Source organism: Sander vitreus, chromosome 13 (assembly GCF_031162955.1).
Source record: "Sander vitreus isolate 19-12246 chromosome 13, sanVit1, whole genome shotgun sequence".
NCBI classification, from domain to species: domain Eukaryota; kingdom Metazoa; phylum Chordata; class Actinopteri; order Perciformes; family Percidae; genus Sander; species Sander vitreus.
This window is the reverse complement of record NC_135867.1, coordinates 14,470,634-14,494,219: the sequence shown is the minus strand read 5'-3', so window position 1 is coordinate 14,494,219 and position 23,586 is coordinate 14,470,634. Positions and strand designations below refer to the sequence as shown.

Sequence of the window (23,586 nt, the reverse complement as noted above, 5' to 3'; positions counted from 1 at the left end):
TTAATGAATGACAGAATTACAAAAGAACAATTACTGTACGATGCGATATACATATTTTCCCTTTTTTAACCAGAACATACCCCCCCACCCTCCCAACCAATTACAAACAAACCTGTATTAAGGATTACTACAAGAGATAATTTAAAACACATAATAATAATATAATAATACACTATAAATGATAATACATAAAACATAAAGGTTGAGAAGGTACAGAATGACAAAAAAAATTAAACACACACCTTAAAAAAAATAATAATAATAATAAAAAAAGTGCATATAAAGGGAATAACTACTCTGAAATTGTTGTAGTTGGTTTCTCATTTCTTTATCTGGCTCACTGACCTGTGGCTGCAGACAGTGCTGGTTTTATCTACGCTGAGTCTGGGGAGGACCACCAGATCTCATTTTAGATTGGCTGCCTTTAATGGAAGGCCAAGGAGCATGCTCAACATGTCATTTATAAAGCAGTGGGAGTCCATGGCAAAACCCATTTTACAGCAAGTGGTTTTTGATTCCTCCACAGCAGGGGTGTCAAACATACGGCCCATGGGCCGGAACCGGCCCGCCAAAGCATCCAATCAGGCCCTCTGGATGTTTTTGCAAAGTGTGAACATTTCAGAGAAGTAATTAATTCCAATTCCAAATTTACCACTTAAATCTCAGAGAATATCCAAGTTCTTTTTTTTTTGTAAATTTACAGCTTTAATCTTAAGCTTTTCTGTGAATAATACCCGTCTCTCCCGGCTCCGTAACATTATTTTTATTTTTTCTTACAATGGCCTTAGAACGCTGTCGTAGCAGAAGCAACTTGTGTTTGCCAAAATCAAGCTGACAAGAAACTCTGTGGCAGATAAAGTTTCTGATCTTTCTGCAGTGGTTTACTGGTCTGGTCCACTTGAGATCAAATTAGGGGTATGTGGCCCATGATCTAAAATGAGTTTGACACCCCTGCTCTGCGGTATCTCTCTTTCTCACACAAAAACACACACACACACACACACACACACACACACACACACACACACACACACACACACACACACACACACACACACACACAGCTTCATGCACAGCCACTGCAATCTGTCAATAGTACTCTCATCCCTGTGTTCACATCATGTTTCCTGTTTCTCTGCATGTTTGCCATCTTCAAACTGAGACCCATTCTCAGACTCAGATCATGAGCTTTGAATGGATCAACTTTGATTGCAAGACAACTTAATTAATGTGACAAGTTTGCTCATTGTGAAATTTGAATAAAGCCACAAATCAAGCAAGTTTTTCAACAGATGGCCCAGTGGTTTACAATGCAATAACAGAAGTTCAAAATGTATTGCTGTAGTATGTTGTTTCTGTAGTTTCTCCTTTTGTATGTGTCTGTCTGAATTCACACAGGTGCAACGGCAAGAGGCTGAGCAGGGGACACACATGCTACACCCACACTGCTGCACTTTGAGAAGAAACTGGTGTCTGATTATGTACACAAATACAAAAGGATTTAGAGCAGTGTCTGTCTGGAGGCTGCCTGAAAACATGTTTCCTGGGATCAATGATTGACTGCTGACGCCTGGAACGTTAGCTCAGATGCGGTGGTGGATTCATTCTGAACTTGGCTCAGGAAAGAAGGCTCAACCTGAAATGTGTTTAAGTGTTAAATTTCAATTTCATGCCCAAAAGAGCACAGAGGATGTGATGAAATGAGCTGATTTCTTTCATTTTAATGAATTTATCATCTTTTTTATTTATTTTTTTACCGTTTTTCTTGTAATTATTCAGAATGTAATATGTCAAATACTTATGCTGGCCTAAAAAAAACTTCCTTAATTTGAAATTTTCAAAAGAAAGAAAAACATGGATTTTTAAGATTTAAATTGCAATTAAAACCTGGTACACATAATGCTTGTAAAATATATTATTTTGCAAATAAAGTCAGTAATTAAGCGTTTTTCTTTAGACCCACACTGCACAACAGATAACATCTGCTGCATTCAGGGCATTATGCGGTCTTTTCCCATTTCAGAAGTAAATTTCTGGTGAATGTGCCCAACAGCAACTTTGATTAAAATAAATGAGAAAATCCATTTGTGATGGCACTTCAGCAACCCCCCCCTCACCATCTGAGTGTGCATCCTAATGAATGGTGAGACACAGCGGCGTGCTTTCTTTGGTGCATTACAGCATGGAAGCTCCATTATTCTCTCTAGCCCGTTTTTCTTTACAAAGTACACATTTTTGTTTTTCCAGGGTGAAGAAAGAGAACCAATTAATAAACAAATGACTCAGACCTTCTCCGATAATACTGATTTATAATGGGGATAATAAACTGCTTTCCCTCATTAATCAGTCACAGAAACAATACAGCACATTTCAAAACAAACTATGGTCTACGCAGTAGTTAGGTGTTTGTTTTGTTGTGGATGAGAATAATCTGGAGACTAAATATGAAGGTATGTTTTCTAACCACTGATTTTTTTAATTGACAGCAGATCCGGCCAAAGGAAAAGAACCAACAACTGCAATCAAACACTAAATTTATTTCCCAGATGAAAACCAGTGCTTTTTGGTGTTGCATGGACCTTACCTCAGTGACAGCTACTGTGACACATTTTTGGAAGCTTGCCCTTGTTTTCTGCTCCTCAGCTCCTAATTAAGCTTGCAGTGCATATTAAATAGTTCATATTAATCAATGCAATGTTTTTACATTTATTGTGCATAGACGTGGCATAATACATGGCATGGAATATGGAGGCAAGGCATTTGGGTGAGTACAAACTGATGTTAAAATGTATCCTGACAGAGGGCAGCAAAGATCCACGTGACAGATGAACAATCACGTCCTTACAGCTAAAATGTAAATATGTTCCTCTAGTTATTGAAGAAGCTGGCCCACGATACAAGTTCAGTGCAGATCCATGATGCAAGTTTATTTATCTTGTGTTTGAGGAATACTTTTTTTGACAGTAGCCTGACAGAAATGAATATTGAATGTGAACAGACAATTTACCTGCATATCGACCGCCACTAAATATAACAATGGTCCTTAAAAGCATGTTGTACACGTAGTTAAAAGGTTCACCTCTTGCATTACCATGTTCACAATTCTGATTAAGACAAAAGTAAACCTTGCAAAATAGGCATGTGTTGATATTAGTCATACTGCTTTATTGTCATTTACAAAGATACAAAAGCTATTACTGTTGACTCCATTTTTTGTTAATCTTAGCTAAAAGATTTTCCCATGATGCAGCTGCTGTGCTTGTGTATATTAATTACTCAGTTCCTCTGGGTACCCTTGATGTCACTCCAATCTTTTGATGCAATTACATTTACAGAAGGAAAAAAACCTGACTGAGAATGAAGAAGCAGGGAGCATGCAAGTGTGTGTCATCATCAAGTTTATATATATATATATATATATATATATATATATATATATATATATATATATATATATATATATATATATATATATATACACACTCATATGACTCACTGTCAGTTGTGGGCCAGAAAATAAATATGACACATGTGGCTGAGGTGTTTCCTGGGTCTCAAGTGTTATATCATTCTGCTGTGTGAGTCATTATGCCGTCAACGAGGAAAAGCAGCATCGGTCTCCTTCTCCTCCCACTCTGTCTCTGGGAATGATGCGAAGCTCTGAGCCGTGTTTAAGAAACACGTTACCTGCAACACAGAACAGAGCACCACATAAAGATCACATTTCATAATCTGTGTTCCTAAATAATGGGTTTTACCGTCACTGAGCTGGACACTGCAAACATGCCGGGAGAGGAACGTTATTTCACTACCAGAAATGATGGTTTGGCCAACAGAGTGATACTACTTGAGTTTGTTAGTTTAACTGTATCTGATTAGTTTAAAGCTTGATGCAAATGCATGCTAATTAAAATACACATATTTGTTTACAAAGTTGCACACAAGTTGGGTAGTTACACAGACATTTGGATGAAATGTAACGGTTTTAAAACAAGTCAGATTCATGTCTAAACTGTAGGATAAAATAATTTCCAGATGGCTATTTGTCGTTCAACGGTAGCCAGTTATTCAGCAATCAGATTTTAGGGAGCACGTACACACACTCACACACAGCAAGTTCATTTGAATAACTTATAATACTGCATTATGTAATCACATATAGCAATTTTATTCATTAATGTGTTCATTCAACCAGCAATCATGCTGAGATCATACGTTATAACTCATTCCTATTATGCCACAGGAAATGTTTAATATTGGTCTTATTAAAGACGTGTGAAGGAAAAGACATTGTAAAATTACACCGGATCACTTTCCACCGTGTACTCGATCCTGAGAACAAGGTCACGGTCAAGGTCAAGGAGTCTTTATTATCCCCGAGGGGCAATTCGTTGTGCAGCCATAGAATGCAACATAAACAACCCATAAGCCATACAAACAACAGACACTATCAATAGAGGCTTATATCAACCAGGACTGACTGGGCCTTCTTCAAGGTCTTTGTCTCAAGAGGCGGAGTGGCTGCAGTGGGTGAAAAAAAGGCAATCTGACAGAGGTGTCTGAACTGAGGCTATTCTTGGCAGCACACAGCATGGATGTTCTACAGATATAAGGCTGTTGTGAATGCCCACCACTCTTTCCTTTTCTTAGCAGAAAAGACTCAGTGTTGCCTTCGGTCAAAGGAGGCATTACCTTATCCTGCTCTATGCAGAAAACCCAGTCATCCATTACCCAGCTACACAGTTAAGTATGAACCTCAGGGAAAACCCAAGAAGACTGATATAGAAAAAGTGATTTGCCAATTGGCAATAATGTGGGAATCCAAAGTCAAGTGAATTCTGACTAAACAGCTTGAGGTCAAGTTTTAATTGAATTTAACATGAAATACTGCCACTTAAGGCACCGCATTTGTATTCATGAATCAGTAACACCATTTCCATGCAAACAAGCATGAGGCCTGCTCCAACACAGACATGTCAGTTAAATTAGGATTACTTCAGTAAACCTAGCTCCTTTAACCCCAATATAAATGTGGCTAGATGTTTTAGCGCAACCAACAGTGCAATATTTCATCACCTTTGGGTTAGGGACAGATTGGGTGGAGTTACTCTAGAAATAAAAATGTTCCTTCCCAGGGCAGCATCATGGGCTTGGACTCCCCTGCCCTTCCAAAAAAAAATGGGTTTTGGCATTTCCACTTTGCAACACAATACAGGATGTAGAAAGAGAAAAGATGAGAGACATGGGTCAGAGTCCAACTCAGGATGTCACAGTTACAAAGTAAAACGCCTTAGCAAGTCAAAACCATTTAGGTTGTTTTCACTAATGCCTATGTCTCAGTCACTGCATATTACCAATATCTTGCCAAGCTGGTAAGGTTAGTGGTACTGACTGGAACTGATTTTTTACGTATTTACCATAACTTCCACCCTTTACACTGAGTCAATGGTCTGTCTTTTGCATCCATTAATACCACTACTTAACTGTACTCTTCAAACCTGATTTAAATAACAGATTATATTGGCTGGGACTGCTTGATCACAGATCGATTTGTTACGTTACCTCAAGTAAAGGCTTTTCATATTAAGCCTGACATTTCTTTGCCTTCTTTAAAAGGAACCACCCACATAAGTCACTGCCCCTGGGGGCTTTATCACATAAATGTTTTAGACTATTAACACAATGCCACCAGCATTACTAAAGGGCATTATGAAACATGCTTTATTCAAGTTCTGCTGTGATAAAAGCACATTGACGTGAGGCAAAGAGCTTAAAAGAAAGCCCCGAGGTTGATTATGCGTCCAAGCACCTTAATATATAAGTAAGAGGAAAAAAAACATCTTACACCATCTAGAGGGGCTTTTGTGGTGATATAAAAAAAAATAAAAAAAAATGTTTTTTTCTGTGACAAAAAAGATGGGATTCAAAACAACATAACCGCTTACCTGCTGACTGGGCAGGGTTGATTCCTATTCCATCTGCAAGGTGACCATGAAAGAAAAATCAACCCAATGTAAAGTGAAAAGATTGTCAGGCAAATGACATGAGCACAGACATGAAAAAAAAGACCATTTATACCAGTTTATCCATAATGATGTTGCACTAGACAAAACAAGAATGAGAGCATGCCTCAGCAGTAGGCAACTCCATCTGGAATAATGACAAACCAGCCATTACACTGATAAAACTAAAAACTCATATTTGGCATGGCAGTCATATCTCAGCCATTTAACAGAAAACTCGTTTTGCAACATTAATGTGCCCAATTATTTCCACAGCCCCCTAAAAGTTTCATCTTTCTATAAGAAAATACATCAGGCATACATTCTATAAACGTATCTTTCTCAATTGCCTGTAAGTACAGAGCAGAGGTAAACAAAAACATAATCAGTTTTTTTGTGGCGCCGCACGGTTTAATTGTTGGGAAACAATGAATGAGCTGACAATTTTCCTTTTAACAGCCACAAAGACCATTTACTGTAATTTGTTCTGGTGATTACTGTAGCTGTGGTTACAAGTGTTCTGGAGGAGGACGAATCCAGCTGAATAGGTTTTTTCATTTTACTGGCTCAGGTTATTTGAGACATGCATCTGTTGGGTATTTGATAGAAACTCTTTCTATTATTTTGCCAGACAAAATTCAAACTGCTTGAATTTAGTTTAATGTCAGCCTGTGTGTTGTAGGTAACGTAATCAAGTCAAATAATCACTTTAAGAGGTCCTTCGTTCCCCATGCAGTAGAGGCACTGAGTGCAAAAGGACTGCACTATAAAAGACAAGGTATTTTTAAATATGTTGTCTTGTAGGCTGTAGCCTACCTCCTCTCCACCTGCTGTTGTTTCTGCCCATTGCACAATTGTTGTTTTATGTTTAATGGTGTTTAGTATTAGTGTGCTGTATGTTTAATGTTTAATAACATTCAATGTCATGGTTGTGTTTTAATGTTTTGGATAAGCAAAAAGACACATTTCCACCAAGGTGGACAATAAAGTCTTATCTATCTTATCTATATATCAACTGAATTATGAAGTAATTCTAGTAGCATTATATCAAGTAAGATATGATTTTAGAATAACAATTAATAACAATTTCTGCTGCATGTAGGCTCTAATTAGCTACCTTAAAACGTTGTTTTGCAACTGCTTCACGACAATTTCCCTCAGGATAAATAAAGTTTTATCTTATCTTACTTGTCTCTAATGTGAAGATAAAATGTGGCGTCAATTATAGGCCAGTGTGTGTCAGTGGGGTCTGGGTGCCGACACAGATCAATAAAGGTTGATAAAGGTCTGCTTCTTAAGCAGAATTTGTAGCAGAAACAGAGAACTGCTTATACTCTGTGGCTTGATGGTCAGAATTACTGCACCCTCTGGGAGTTTAAAGTGAAAGACACAGCAATGTTCTCCTTTGAAACCTCAGGACCTGGACTCAAAGTGCATCAATACATTTGCCATGTATTTCACATGGTGCTCTCTAATCCCCTCTTTGAGATTGTATTAAAAGTCTGGTAATGTACTGTAATGTCAAGACCACCACAGTTACCATGTGCTTCAGACATACTGTAAATGTTAAGTAAATCATTTTTGACTTTCAGTTGTAATACAGTACAAATATGCAAAAATCAAGGTGACAATATTTCCCCTGATCATTATGATATATCATTTTCTGTTTTGAGAGCATTCACCAGCATCACACTGTAGTTCAAAGACTGTTAGAGCGCCCTCAAATCCTCACAGTTTGTTGTTGAGGTTTTGAAACTCAAATGAGTTTCCAAAGATCTGTGTCAAAACATATGATTTCTAAAGAATGAAACTCCCTCTGAAGTAAGAAAGTCCTTAATACAACTATCAAGCTGGTAAACATGTCACTTTTGCACTTGGAGTAGCTTGCTAAAGAGGCAAAAAACATTAGTTGAAAGACTGTTCTACACAAACTCACCATTCGTTATTATTGCACTGGTTGCTGATGGCACTTTGAACTGTAAAAGGAAATGAAGCAGAGAAAAATTCACAACATTGACATTTCAGAAATGTCAGCAGCACAACATATTTTGGTCAAATAAGCAGGGACATGTTGTAAACCCAATTCCGCTTGGCCTGAGAGACAGTGTGAAAGTCAGCACACTGAGATTCACTGACTTTGTTGGGTGACAACCTCAAAATTGGAGCTGTAGTTATGATGTCTTCAGAAAGAAAACTTGGCAAAACAAGCAGGAAGAAAATGCTGTGTAGTGCGATTTGTTTTCTGTCTTTTGTTTGCCAACTTTTATGCTTGACAGACACAAGTGTGTTTGGGCACACACACACACACACACACACACACACGAGAGCTGGAGGGAAAGATAGCAACGCTTGAATTTCTGGAAGAAACTCACTCAGCATGGTCACACAATACATGTCCTGCTTCAGTGCTTGACAGAAGAGGATGTGAGCTGGTGAGGTGTGCAGTGAAAGGTTAGAGGGTGCAGTCTGTCACGGGAGATAAGGTTAGCTAAATGCTGCTCACCAAACTACTGCCAGGTAGCACTAGCAGCTCACATGAAAACCAGTTAAGATCAGGAATGAATGGGGGTTGAACTTTGTTTCATGCAGCATAGCATTGGTGAATACAATGTAGTTTATAAAAGGTAGGAGTAAAAGCCCTAATTCCAGAGGAGCATGGTGAATGGCAACTGTAAAATACACATTGTAGATCTAAATTTGGACAATCCGCTTTCTCCAAATAGGACTGTCAACTCTGGAACACATCACCAACTGAAATCAAATTAATTCCAGATACAAAATCTTTTACAACAAAGGTTAAGTGTATTTATCTCATGATTTCTCTGTGTCTCTGTCCAACTCATTAACCACTGTTATAATGATTGCTGAAAGTAAAGGCTAAAAATACATCCCTGCTAATTACAGGTAAAAATTGGCACTGGCTAATCTCTTAATTCTATTGACCACTTTGTGAGCCTTTGACAAAAAAACCTTTTCCCAGACTGATTCTGTTTGGTAATAGAAGAAAATTAACACCCAATATACCAACACATCCTCATACCTAAACGACAGAATAGGTCAACTGTCAATGACTCCCAAAACGACATCAGTCCCTTTAGCGGTAGCTCCAGTCCTCTGTCAGTATGCTTTGAGCCACAGTACCTGTGTTTATGGAAGTTTGAAATGTAAGAAATACTTCTATCTCCAGAGCTTGCCCACCAATAAATTTTTATCTTTCCTGTTTATTTCATTTCCTGCCTTTTCCTTCTAAGATTTCACCTTTTAAAGCTATAGTGCGTAATTTATGTCGCCCCCTTGAGGAATTGTAAGTAATGACAACAACAAGGTCGGTGCGTCCACATGATACAGCCTTCCGTGATCGCGCTATCCTAATGTCTAGTTTACGTCTCACTCCCTGTTGCTGATTACATATTCATAGTATAGTATAGTATAGTATAGTATAGTAAGCTTACCTCCTCCGCTGCAAACTTCAAAACTGCTGTGAATGGTGTGCTGTCTGGGACACTTAGTCTGTAACAAAACAATGCATTGAACAGGATTTTAAATATCATCTCTCAACCTATTGGCCTGAGCTTCGATCGACGAGTGCCTGGGCTGCTTTAGAGTTGTAGAGAAAGTCACTTTCAAAACAAATCACAAGGATAGAGATGCATCACCAAGTAAGGTAATGCAGAAGGAGCTGAGGTGGTGCAGGGCAAAATCAATTGACATATTCAGTACAGCAGCAAGTAGCCAAGAGAGAAGCAAAGCATACTGTAGGCTGCAGCTTTATAAGTGAGAGTGAAAGCTGGTCACATTACCAAGACCACCATGTTGCCTTAACTGAGAGTGGGTGATAACTTGTTTGAATGTGACTGGCGATTATAAAGATAAGCTTATGGTGTGCTCAAGTTCAGTCCTCTGCCAGAATTAATACGATGCCTCATTTACCATCTTTATTATCCCTCTATTCATTCTAAGACTTTAACAGCTGCAGCGAGACATTGTCTGACCTCATTAGAGAATCGTCTCCCTGTCTGCATTGCCTCAGTATTTTTGCCACTACTTATTTCCAAGGACTCAAGTCAGAAAATTCAATGTGAAGCTCTGTTGGGAAGTTTGACCATGCATTATGCTGCAAAAAATGTCTGTGGGGAAAAAGACGTTCAAAAGTTTAGTTGACATTTTGTGCCTGATTTTTTCTCTCTCCTGTCAATATCAGTTTGACTTATGGCAGATATGCTGTTTTTGGCAACAACGTGGTTCATTCCAGCACTATCTTTAACATGCACAAAGATAGAAATGAAAGGGATCCAAAATAAGTAATTCAAACACAATGCAAAATAACCACGTATCTTTTTTTTTTCTAAAGATAATCTTTTGGCCATTTTAGCCTTTAATAGACAGGACAGCTGTAATCAGGAAAAGGGGGGAGAGAGGGGGAAGACATGCAGCAAATGGCCACAAGTCGGACTTGAACCCTGAGCCACTGCATCGTGGACTGAGCCTCTGCATATGGGCGCCCCCGCTCTACCAGGTGAGCTATCCAGCTAACCACGTTTTTAAGTAAGCCTATTCATTTCATTTAACATCATTTATATCATTGAGCGAGTTGCGGTGCTTTTGAACAAAAAATATAAACAGAAAATCATACCCCTCTATAGTAGTATTGTGGCTTTAGTGACAGAGCTGTACACACCATTAAATACTAATTGAATCCTTCTGGAATAGACTCACAGTGTTAACCACCAATAGCTACTTCTAGCTTTCTATCGGAATTAGTAGGGGTGTGCAAAAAAATCGATTCACATTCGTATCGCGATTCAAGCTCTACCGATTCAAAATCGATTCACAGAATTCCAAAAATCGATTCATTTTTCTTTCTTTTTTTCGTTTTGTAATGGCGTGTATACTGTTGTCCTGAAATGAGTTTAGCTCGCCATTCCCATAGATGGCGCTGCGTCGAATTCACACTGACGCCTGGGCACTCTTGTTATAGTCAAAAGAAGAACGAGTGCAGCAGAAGTAGTTTAGTCGGCGCAAACAATGGCAAACCTCACAGAAAGAATGATTCAACCTGCTCCATCCTCATTGAAGGCGAGAGTTTGGGCACATTTCAGCTTTTATAACCTCGAGGGGAAGACGGAACTTGATTGGAATCATGCTATATGCAGGCTTTGCAAAGCGAAAGGTAAGTATTTTGGAAACACCACAAACTTGAGAACTCACATGGTACGCCATCACCCAGAGATTAACATTAAAGACGTGGACGAACAACAACCTAAAGTACCTAACATGCCAGTCAACCAACGCACTCACTTTCAATGCTCTAAACTCCCACCCAGTGTATTTGAAAGCTGGCCAAAGCTGGGCAGTTTGCAGTTTTTAGTTGCAAAAGTTTTTATTTTTGTATGAAGACATAAAGTAATATCAAACTACATTTCATTTGTTGTGTTTCTTTTCTTTTAAATTGTATGTCTACTGTAATCACATGGGAAAAGTAACTACATTTACATACTGTGAATCGTTTTTTTTTTTTTTTATCGAGAATCGTTTTTGAATCAAAAATCAATTTTGAATCGAATCTTGAGCCTAAAAAAAAAAATTTATATTGAATCGTGACATTTTCTGAATTGTGCACCCCTAGGAATTAGCCTAGTTCTCATTCCAAACAACACAATGGAAAGCAGTAACAGACAGATTACTGCAAAGCATGGTGTGACAGTTGCTTCATACCGCACAAAACATTAGCACATAATAGGGGCTCCACTTCCTAGGATCACACACACACTGCTCTAACTAGTAGCAAATTGTAGTGAATCAAATACTTATTTGTATGCACATCAAAGTACATTTCTTAATCTGGCGTGACAGGATTAGAATCAAAACAATCAAAAAACTTAATTTGATTTCACTTTACAGAAACTGCATAAAATCCTCATCCATTCAAAAATGTGTTTGACCAGTATAACGTAGGTCTCTAAAATACAGTTTTCAAATGAATCTGCTGAACGGGGGAACGCTTTTCTGTGCTCACATTCAATTTGAGTTACATACAAACACGATTTTGTGACATCACAAATAGTTTGGAAGCCAATGTGGTACAGTGAGCTGTAAAAAGACTTATTTGTGTGATGTGGAAACTTGAAGCCTCCAGAGCACAAACATTGAGAATTTACTTTACAGTGAAGTAATAGACATCTTGTGTCCAGCAGTTAATCTTTTGAAATGAATAATATTTGCGTATTCATAGATTCTTGATTTTTCAAAGAGACAGAAGACATACATGTAATTTAAGTTTTTCTCCTTCTTCTTTTTTGATGTGGAAAAATCTTATCCAACACAAATTTGTATTCCAATTATTTTCATGTCTTAAAACATGCTTGTAAGTGTAATAAAAAAAAAAAAAACACAGCAGACGTGGATTATGCTGCACATAGAGTAGCATGCCTAGAAATGATGGGTCTTAAACACAGAGGATGACCCTCCACTAACTGAATTGCTGTGTGTGTTTTTACCACCAGTCAAATGCTGCAGTCAAAAATGAATGTCAGTCATAATGTGTTAGCAGTAATGTACTGCTCACAGCAGTCTGTCTAGGAGTGTGACTTCACAAGGTCCACTGTACATGTAGCCCAGAGCCATAGAGATAGTATAGAGGTCTTTCTCTATCACTCTGATGTAGCCATGCCTGTTATTATTTATGTTTCTGCTCCTCCTGTCCGTTCTGTTTTATCACAGTATTCAAAGTTGCCACAGAACAAGGAGCTCAGTAACAACGTGATATTATTATTATTGTATGTATTTATTTTAAGCAATGAAGCCATGTAAGACCAGATGGTACGCAGTCAGGTCCATTGCATTCATAACATCCCTTACAAATGCTAATGCTACCAAACTAGCCGATATAAAATGTCTAACGTAAGTTAACGGAACTGTTGGCTGGTGTAACGTAACGTTACCTTTTTATTTAGTACGTGAATCACAGCTTACACTAACGTTGACAGATGTTGTCTCACTGACCACGTTTTCTGTAGCTCGAGTTAAACACACCAGCTCAGGATTCCACAACAAGCTAATAATAATAAATTGTTTTTTTAAACCCTGAAATGTAGGTAGCTAACTGTAACGTTAAGCTGTGACTGCTGAGCTGTCAGTGTACTTACACTTTGTATGGCATCCGGGGGTCCGATGTCAGGGTTATTTTAAACGTTACTTTAGACCTAATGGAGACAATGAGAAGAGCGTTATTAGCACCGTAATTTTGGCTAACGAATATGAAATGTATTCAGGGAAGAATAACACAAAAAAGGGGAGAAATTCACATTTTTTGGACGACTCGACTCCGTTTACGATCTGTTTATACACACCCGGAAGTCAGAAGGACCCATACATACACGTCATCCATTGAGTTATATTTTTGACACATATCTGTGTAGGTTTAGTCTTTTCAGGAGTACCTCAGTATTTTTTCAAAATAGTTTCTGCACGAAAGGTCGTGTATGATTATCAAAAAATGAAGGTATCATTGGTGCAATTAACTGTCAGGCATTCACATCAAACGACTAACGTTTGCCGTAAATGACAATAGAAGGCGCACATCCATGGAGAACATCCATGAGGCGCACTGACATTCTTGGGCGCCTGTTCTACTCCTCTCTCAGGTAGAATTAAAGTATCCTTTTTATCTTTTCAAGGAAGATATGCTTTTATTTTTAACATGGTGTGCATTACTACAAGCTGCTATGGAAATGTAGACTGACGTGTGAAAATCTACTTGCAGAGATTTGAAACTTGTTGGAGACAGGCAATCAATGTGAATGTGACGTGTGTCGTTTTATTTCGAAACAAAACGTGCATATATATTCTAAACGTTTTCCAAAATAGCGTATTCATGTGCCAGGATGTAGACTTTTTATTCACAGCTTTTTCAATGAAATAAATTAGGAACTTTTTAACAGTGTAGGCTACATACAGTAGGCTGTGTTGCTATTGTTTTTATTCATAGACTTATAGTTTGGTTTACTGAGAATATACAGTTTGTGTATACTGTACACTGCTGTCTGGCAGCCAGATCCAGAAAGTCGGACCCTGCAAACAGCACAAGAATGCACCACAACATTTACATCAGTCTTTGCTTTGACAAAAATGTACAGGAACGTTTTCATCATGTTTAGGTTACTGGGTTGGTAAGGTATAAATGATTTGCAGAAAATTTGTTCAAACACTAAAACAGTGTCTTCTATGATTGGTTCATACATAAATTAATGCAGAAGAAAGCAAAATTAGGCTACATAACTGCAGCTGAAAAACATCACGTCATGTTTATGGTTTTCCAGACAGTGTGTGCAATAAGGCGAACATGAATCAAGAACCAAGTATTTGAGCCTAGTTAATGCTGAACTAAACACATTAAATGTGTTGTGAAAAGGGCTGCCTTTCTCCCTTTTCACTAGCCTCTGTTCCCAAAATTAACAATGTTTTGTGTCTGCTTAAGCCTTAATTTCAGTGTAATGTTTTAGTTTATTTGCTACTTTATCATTTGACCAAAGACCGTCTACGGAAAGCTGTTCCACTCCCTATTCAGCCCCATTGTACCGAATTTGGTTGCAGTTCCACCAGAGTTCCACTGGGGGTGATCGCGGTCCAGTGCTAAATGAATGGGACTCTATGGAGCTAGACGGCTAAATGTGTCTCTTTCGCCCGATTGTCGTTGAGGAATCTCAGATTTGATTGTAGTTTTTGCAAGTTCAACATGGATTATAGGTCAAAAGTTGAATGAACGAGTGTCCTTTCGATTTCTTACAGGTTGAGTCGTTGTTGCCCATAACACGCTAGCATTCTGCTAATGAATGCTGATTGGTCAGTGAAGGACTGATTACGATCGGAGATCCCGCTTGACGGCATCCAAAGCAGAACCAGAATGTCAGAGTGAATATTTCGGCGTGGTCTTTAAAACATTAGCAAACCTCTTTCTAGCACGTGTATTAACAGGGAGAGCCTAACCTGTCAGCTGTGTTGTCGATGCTTCGAGAGAACAAAGGAAGCGACTCAGAGCTTGCCGTAAAGCAGTATCTCTGGCCGTATATGTGTATGACATCATTGACATTTTAAAAGGCTTTTTAGAATAAAAAAGCCACTTTAAAAAAATCTAACACCCAGCAGTGTATATTTTCTTAGCATCCCCTTTCGAATGCAACATTCAAATTACTAGACAAAAACTTATATCCTGAGAAAAGTGGATTTTGAGGGGTATAGCTCCATAGAGTCCCATTCATTCTGCACTGGCCTGTGAGCGCCCCCTATATGGAACTGCAACCAGTTCAGAAGCCGGAAGTAACGAGAGAGTGGAACTTCTTCCCATATTAGAAATTCTTTGATTTGACATAGGCCTGTTTAGTGAGTTCTTCTTCTTCTTCTTCTTCTTTAGGGTTTTACGGCAGTTGGCATCCAATTCGTTGCATTACTGCCTCCTACTGGTAATTACCCGTTAACTCTTTATTTATTTCATGACATTATACTATAATTTCCTAAATAGTCCAGTGCCTTTCAAAAATGCAAATAAATATTTCCGTCCATTCATGGTAACTCCACTTTCAAGTACATCTGTAAACCTGATTTCCACTGGTCCTAATTTATGTAAATCAGCAAACATGACCCCTCTCTCTCGAATGTATGTCCTGCATGACATCAGGACATGCTCCACTGTCTCCATTTCCTCACACAGACTGCAATGTGCAGTCGGATGTTTTCCCATTATAAAAAGTGTACTGTTCAACCTACTGTGACCAATTCTCAATTTGCTGATAATTACTTGTTCTTGTCGGTTAATCCCACTGTAACTCACACCTCCTACTTTATTTTGTATTGTATGCAAGTGTCTCCCTTTATTTCCACCATCCCAATAGTGTTGCCACTGTTTCTCCCCACACAATGCTTTTCCCCTCTGATTTTGACAGTTTACTATTTAGTTCTACACTTCCTTTCTTGACCGCCCCCTTTGCCAATTTATCCGCTCGCTCATTACCTGGAAGTCCTGTATGTGCAGGGACCCACATGAACACCACAGTTTTACCCTGATCAGCGAGCCTTGGATTTGCAAACAAAATTTCATACACTAGTTCTTGGTGATTCCTGGCTGATCCAGCTTTGAGACTCGATACTGCGGACACTGAGTCACTACAAATGACTTTCTCAGGTTAGCTCACCCTGTAATCAAATGTGCAGGTGGTAGGTTCCAATTAGGTAAGACTGAGAGGTTAAAAGTGCCTTCAGAAGAAGAGGAAGATAGAAAGGACTTGGCAGCTTGCTGGGAGGTTGCGGTTTTGTTTGTTTGCCGTTAGTTTGCCTCAGTTTAGTTTAGTTTTTGTATTTCTGGTGGGCTCAGTTTGTGCCCTTTGTTTGAGTATGTTTTTTCTTGTTAATAAACACACCAGTTTTTGCACTTCACAAGCTTCCTGTCCAGTTTCCTCAAAACGCACCAACACCTCATCGGCTTTGGCATGAGGTGGGTGCTTTGACATGTGTCATATGATTTAAGTAGGGCTGGATTTCCGGGCCACAGTGGCAGCATTTCAACATTTCGCCATCTAAGCAGTGCCATTTTCATCAAAGTGTGAAAATCCTGACTGTCAAGATCAAGCTGTTCACTGTTCTCATCAATCCAAACGAAAAGCATGAACCAGACCTGTTCAGTTACATTCTGGCTTTGAATTATTACACATCTGAACAGTAATGGATGGGCATGTGAACTTACTGGAAGTTCAGAAGAGAGTGTATGTATCCCAGGAGTAGCACCGACTGTACAGATATCTTCAAGTCTGATTGTGCCGGTCTAATCCGAATGCAAGTCTCCTGGTGTGGTTATGTTATTGTTCAGTTACATAATCAAAAATTCTCATCAGCTATAGTATGAACAATTAGGTTACAAGGGCAAATATGTGTGTGATGTCCACTTTTCTGCTCTGGCTCCTATATACTGTGTTTGAAAGGAGTATTTAAGAAACACATGTATGATATATTCTATTTATTGTTGAACTATTTGTTTTAAGGAGAGGATGATGAGGCCCCCGGACAAGAGACTGAATGAACCTCAGAAACAGGAAACCTCAACCGTCTGTGAAGAACATGACCCGCCTCAGAATCAACTGAGAGAAGGTCAAAGGTCATGGAACAGGAGTCAATGGACGGTCAGAAAAGGATCAAGGAAGCCACTGTGACTGAAGTTCCACACACAGGTTACGTGATGACAACTGAGCCAGCCCCATTAGCTCTCACACAAGAGAGTCACAGTGCAGACACTCATGCACACACCTGTGGGATTTCAGTGCTGGGTCTTTCCCAGAAAGAAGTGAAAATGCAGAGGAAGATGTGGTGCTGGAAAAAGAACAAAGGAAGACAACCTTTATGTTAGCAAATGTGGAGGTCTGTGGCGTCAGCTAATGGGAAAATATATCTTGTAGAATCGTGTTTGCAAGTAAATTATTTTTATAGATATGTTTTAGGTCTAGACATTGAATATATCAAAATCAAACAATATCAACAATATTATTTTATGTTTTACAATTGACATGAAAATAGTGACTTAATTCAGCATATTCAGAACACAGTAGAACATTTTAATGTTCAGTTTCTTGCCTGATCTGATTCTCCTTGATCATAGAGAGAATCACATAATCAGGAAGAGATTCCATACATAAACAGATTTTTCAGACTCTCTGAATCCATCATTGTGGTAAAGAAGAGCTATTTGCTTTGAAGCAGAAAGGCTAGACAAAAGTAGGACAGTTGTCCATCATCCCTTTTGGAGGAGGCATGAGAGTGCATTTAAAATGCAAAATTTAAAGACTGCAGTCAGTGCATTGAGCAGCCTCCACTGAAAGAGCTTATTAACATACCAGAAGCAGGTTCTATGGGTAGAGAGAGAGAAATGCCAATTACCTGCAGAAGCATAACAGTAATCAATGCGAATATGAGCATGTGCACACATGTGCCAACAAACAGGCGTGCACATAATGTATAGGTGTATAGCACATCCGTAAAACGTGCATGTGTGCATGCAACAGCCATCTTTTTGCTGGCCAAAAAGGTCTGTCACTGATAAACCATCTGTATTATTTCTCACTGCATCAACAGAAATTTTGAGATAATCGAATACTCTCACCCACAGGGAAAGGGAAAGGTGTCATGACGTCCCAGTAAGAAAGAAACAAAGCAACATTGGTAAGTAGTGCACAGTGTGTGAATTACATTCAGTGTCTACAGCCATTGTTGGAGAACTCTGTGACTTACAAACACATATTCTCTATTTATATGTAGAACATTCTGTTGCTACAAATACTCTGCAACACCCCCTCAGTAATCCTTTTGAGTTCCAAGTTCATAGATTTTTATGTGCCTCTTTTGATTCAGCGGTTTTATGTTCCTGTGTTATATATTTCTACTAGTCACATATTATCAGCAAAGCTGTGTAGTTGACCTGAGAGATACAATGTAGATATCTGAAAAGCCTGAACTTTTCTCGCACTCATTTCGTGACCTAACCTCTCTCCACACCGACGACGGCCCACTTGACAAGATGCATATTGCCGGCTTGTATTGGTTTATAATAGACATTTGGTTCCTTGATTCCTTCAGTTAAAGTATAGACCTTTCCATTCAAAGAGGTAGTTCATAATTAATGCCTGAATAAGCAGCCCCTAACCTCTTAGCATCCTGCTATTTTTAATATTTTGAATAGCAGGGACTTAAGACTGGATTTAAAGCCCGGGCTTAGCTTATCAACAGTACCAGCAACACTGGAGCAAAGGGTCACCACGAGGGCAATATCTAAAAATAGTGTATATATAAGATGAAAATCAAATATTAGAAGTAACTTAACGCTATAAAGCTGTCTCTGTAATTGCTTCTTTCCCCTGGCTTGCCTAATGTTCCTTTAGCATTTACATCCCATACCGTATTTTGTGTTGACTAAACATAAACCTACATAAGGTCTATAATATTCTGTGTTATGCTGTTACAAGAAAATGAATGTGCAGCAAACAATGTGATAACGAATGCCACTACAATATGCTTACTGTTACTGAAGACATGGCTCCAATCTGTACTAATCTAGTACAGTAGATATTATTAAAAAATCTGACACTATACCTCATTCTCCTCTCTGTTCCTTGTGCTGACTTGGTCTTTGTAGTTAAACTGACAAATCTCTTAAAATCTCTCCACAAATAATTGTTCATAGTGATAAAAATGTAACATCATGTTTTTCACAGATGTCAGTTTCCATCAATGAAAAGCTTACAGTTACTGTACAACTGAAATACTTAGCACATATTGTTATTCTGTTGTCCGATAGGCTTATGTAACCATACAGATTATCTTCTCATAGTTGTCATAATGCCAGTGTTCTTTTTTTAAAAGATTTTATGAATTTGTATTATCTGCTTGACTTAACACTAACAAACAGCTAATCATCTAAAGGGCCATGTAGATGCCACTTTCACTTGTTGCACCACTGAGTCTCTAAATCAAGTTCTGTGTTTAGCTGAATCTGTATAAGTAATGACCCTAATCTAAAACTGTCAATACCGAAAATTGGCAAGTTTGGCAACAAATTATTTATCATTTTCTTGGCCGTGTGTATTTATTCTTTGATCGGATATCGTTTGACAGAATGATAGTTTTGTTAGTTATGTGCTGTATTCTATTTAAAGGTGCTCTAAGCAATGTGATGCGTTTTTTAGGCTACAACAATTTTTGTCACATACAGCAAACATCTCCTCACTATCCGCTAGCTGCCTGTCCCCTGAACACACTGTAAAAAAAACACGGTCTATGTAGACAGCCCAGACTCCATAAAAGGCAACGAAAACAAACTGCACCAACTTGCACCACTAAACATAACAAACAGTGTTCCAGCCAATAAGCGACAAGAAGGATTTGGGGTTGGGGGTTAGTGCGCGGAAGGGAGGGGGAGGGGACGGGATGAGGAGGAGGGAGGGGCAAGCTAGCCTCGTTTTGTTTGACAATTCTTCGAACGTCAACAAGAAGTAACGTCACCTAACATCGCTTAGAACACCTTTAAGAAGAGATGTCATACAACTCGGGAGCGTGCCCATGTTCCCACAGCCCTAATGTATGTTCCCACAGCCCTATGTTCCCACATTTCTAAGAATTCTTTTTTTTTCACTGAAAATTAAATTTCTAAGATTTTTTTCAAAAGTAGGCCCTATGTTCCCACAGTTCCCACATTTCTAAGATTTACAATCAAACCTTGTATCAGATTTGATCCCCCTTTCTCCTAATTTGGTAGCCAATTACACATATTCTCTATTTATATGTAGGACATTCTGTTGCTACAAATACTCTGCAACACCCCCTCAGTAATCCTTTTGAGTTCCAAGTTCTTAGATTTTTGTGTGCATCTTTTGATTCAGCGGTTTTATGTTCCTGTGTTATTTATTTCTACTAGTCACATATTCACGTCACGTATCAGCTTTGATCCCCCTTTCTCCCAATTTGGTAGCCAATTACACCCAACCTATTATCCAGTAGCAATGGACTACAGATGGAATGTAACCCTAACCCTAACATAGGGCCTAATTTTAAAGGTCCTATGACATGCTGCTTTTTGGATGCTTTTATAGGCCTTAGTGGTCCCCTAATACTGTATCTGAAGTCTCTTTCCCGAAATTCAGCCTTGGTGCAGAATTACAGCCACTAGAGCCGCTCCCAAAATCAGCTTTCCTTAGGATCTGCCATTTCTGTGTCTGTAGCTTTAAATGCTATTGAGGAGGAGAGAGGAAGGGGGGCAAGGTGGAGGGTGGGGGTGTGGCCTTGACCAACTGCCACATTGCTTGTTTGTAAGCCATGATGTCTCTCTCTTTCTCATGGGCGGGCCAAATTCTCTGGCCGGGCAAAGCAGAGAAAGGGGAGGTAACCTTGGGACGATCTGGAATCTGCCCCTTATGACCTCATAAGGAGCAAGATTCCAGATCGGCCCATCTGAGCTTTCATTTTCTCAAAGGCAGAGCAGGATACCCAGGGCTCGGTTTACACCTAAAAAAGGAGAGATTGGATTGTCTCCAGGAATTTAACTGGTTTAGAGTGGCAAGGTGTAGGGTTGGTGTTCCCGCTAAAGAACACGGATACAGATGTCCTGTTTTGGTTGATTTATTTGGGTGTGGTCTGTAATAATACAAAGTAACAATCAGTACAGAAAACACCATACATAAACACAAATACATATACACAAACATAATAAGTATATCACAAGAATCATATAACATACACAAATCACCTCTCTCTCTCAACAACGCTAATAACAACAACAGAGATAGCATTAACTTATGCACATCTAAACAGTACACAATGTTAGCATCCAGTCAGACAGTATAATGTCGTTAATCTCACCTTATGTCATTTATACACAGCAATAAACCAGGGAGGTAGAGGTGAATGTTGAGAAAAGGCAAAGGAGATTACAGTATATCCACCAGAGAACTAGCATAACAACACGGCATTTCACACACGTGTGGTGCATTCAATAGCATCGGAACAGCTATGGTACATTCAAGAGCGTGGGACATATAGAAACTTACAGAGAACTGGCTATTACTGAATGGAACTTAGCTCAATAAACAATTTAACAATACATTAACAATATTCACACTGATATATCAGCACTGATAATTGGGCATAGAACCTTCTCAAACAATCATTCATACTAAACAGGTAACCTTACCGAAAGGTTGGTCCGTAAGTTATTATCAAAAATGTGGATGAATAATCATCTGTGAAAACTATTGCAAAGAGACCTTAGGAGACAAACCCCCTGTGTCACTCTTCTAATGTTTACTTATTTTACATAATCCCCAGCATCCTGAGTTTAATTAATTTTGATCTGAGGAATAAGTTGCCTGGGCTGTGTTAACACGGAGAGAGCATGATAAGCAAAGTACCAAAACAGCTTTTCCAATGACACATGGCATGGTTACATGGTTACATGGCATGCTGTTTGTATACAGTGAATAACTCCCAGATATTCCACACTGCTCCACTGTCTCTTGCTGCTATTAATATTATTGATAGGTCTATTTAACCTTCCTGTTGTTAATGCATTCCCCAAATGCTCTTCAGGAGACAAGTCGTTTTCCTGGTGGCACACTGAGCCCAAACTAAATGAATCATAGATGCAAGTGAGAGGCCAAATGTAAACAGTGCATCATTAAAGCACACACACACACACACACACACACACACACACACACACACACACACACACACACACGCACACACACACAGTTACCAAAATCTAATGATGCATGACATAATAATTTAGTTAGGTGTATGCACTGTGGGTTTAGGAAATGAAAAGCAACTGGGGAAAAACACGTTTTTATCTATTTCATATTTTCATTCAAACTCCATTTTACATCGCTAATGTGCTGTATTCCCCTCGATGGCTGACAATTCTTCTTTGTAAAAAAGGTATATCTTATCTCTCAGCATGACCCTACCTCTCACACACAGCGCATATTTATAACCTGCAGTCAACTGCATATCAATTCTACCGACAAGACCAGTGCTAACATAGCGAGCGAGCAAAATGTAGCGGGTTGTCAATGTGATATCAAGATAGAAGCAAATTAAAGGGCATAAAGGGCAACAGTAGAGAAGACAAGCCTTCATTTTAATTACATGCCTCATTACGAATGGATCCGATGTTGCAAGGAAGATCTCCTGACTGGTTCGGAAAAGATGAATAAATAGCCAAAATAATGAGAAGATCGATGGAGAACAATGTGAAGCTTATGCAGCGGAAACTGAAGATAAGTGTTAGGAGAGAGGACAGGAAAGAGAAGAAGAAGAAGGCAGCAGTCGGGCATCAAGAAGGGTTTTGTGTGTGTGTGTGTGTGTGTGTGTGTGTGTGTGTGTGTGTGTGTGTGTGTGTGTGTGTGTGTGTGTGTGTGTGTGTGTGTGTGTGTGTGTGTGTGGTCCTGATGAAGAATCAACATGTCACCAGGATGATAATTAGCAGCATCCTCCATTTCAGCCTCGCCGCTTTATTTCTATACAATATGAAAAAAGGTGTTAAAGTAAAAAATACATGTTTTGCATTCTATTATGATTTTGTACCATACCATGTAGTATGACTAGAATAATATTGTATGAAAATTGTACAGAAATGCCCTTAATTATGTAACACAAGTTACTCAAACATTGTGTGTTTTGTTCTTGCTTTATCCCACACCATCATCTTTCTGTCTCCCTTTTGTCAGTGTCTTTTTAAGTTTCCTCACTGATGCACTGCAACGGCTTTCCAAATTTAGCACCCCTCTCCTCTCCTGTCTCCGTTCATCTTCACAATTCTGAATACAATTTGTCATTTACCATCTTTCTGTCACCCTTGTCCTTCCTTAAAGATTGGAATCGAATTTGCTGCTGACAGTTAAAGCAGCTTTCCATCGCAGTCGAGCTTAATAGCAATAAGATGGCTTTACCTGTGGTTTCCTTCTCCTCAAATTCTTCAAAGGCTAACCAAAAGCACCAACAATTACAGATAAGACCATTATATGTGGCGGATAGCTCTCAGAGAAACAGTGGC

General features: G+C 38.9%; 1 protein-coding gene across 1 annotated transcript; it reads right to left on the bottom strand.

The window, feature by feature from the left end:
* Positions 1-3,140: 3,140 nt before the first annotated feature.
* ufm1 (ubiquitin-fold modifier 1) lies at positions 3,141-13,412 on the bottom strand. Its single transcript, XM_078266139.1, has 6 exons — positions 13,307-13,412; positions 13,148-13,204; positions 9,455-9,512; positions 7,939-7,978; positions 5,946-5,978; positions 3,141-3,687 (listed from the first exon to the last, which is right to left on the bottom strand). Coding segments are annotated over exons 1-6 (291 nt in total). The 5' UTR covers positions 13,309-13,412; the 3' UTR covers positions 3,141-3,586.
* Between the last annotated feature and the right edge of the window lie 10,174 nt (positions 13,413-23,586).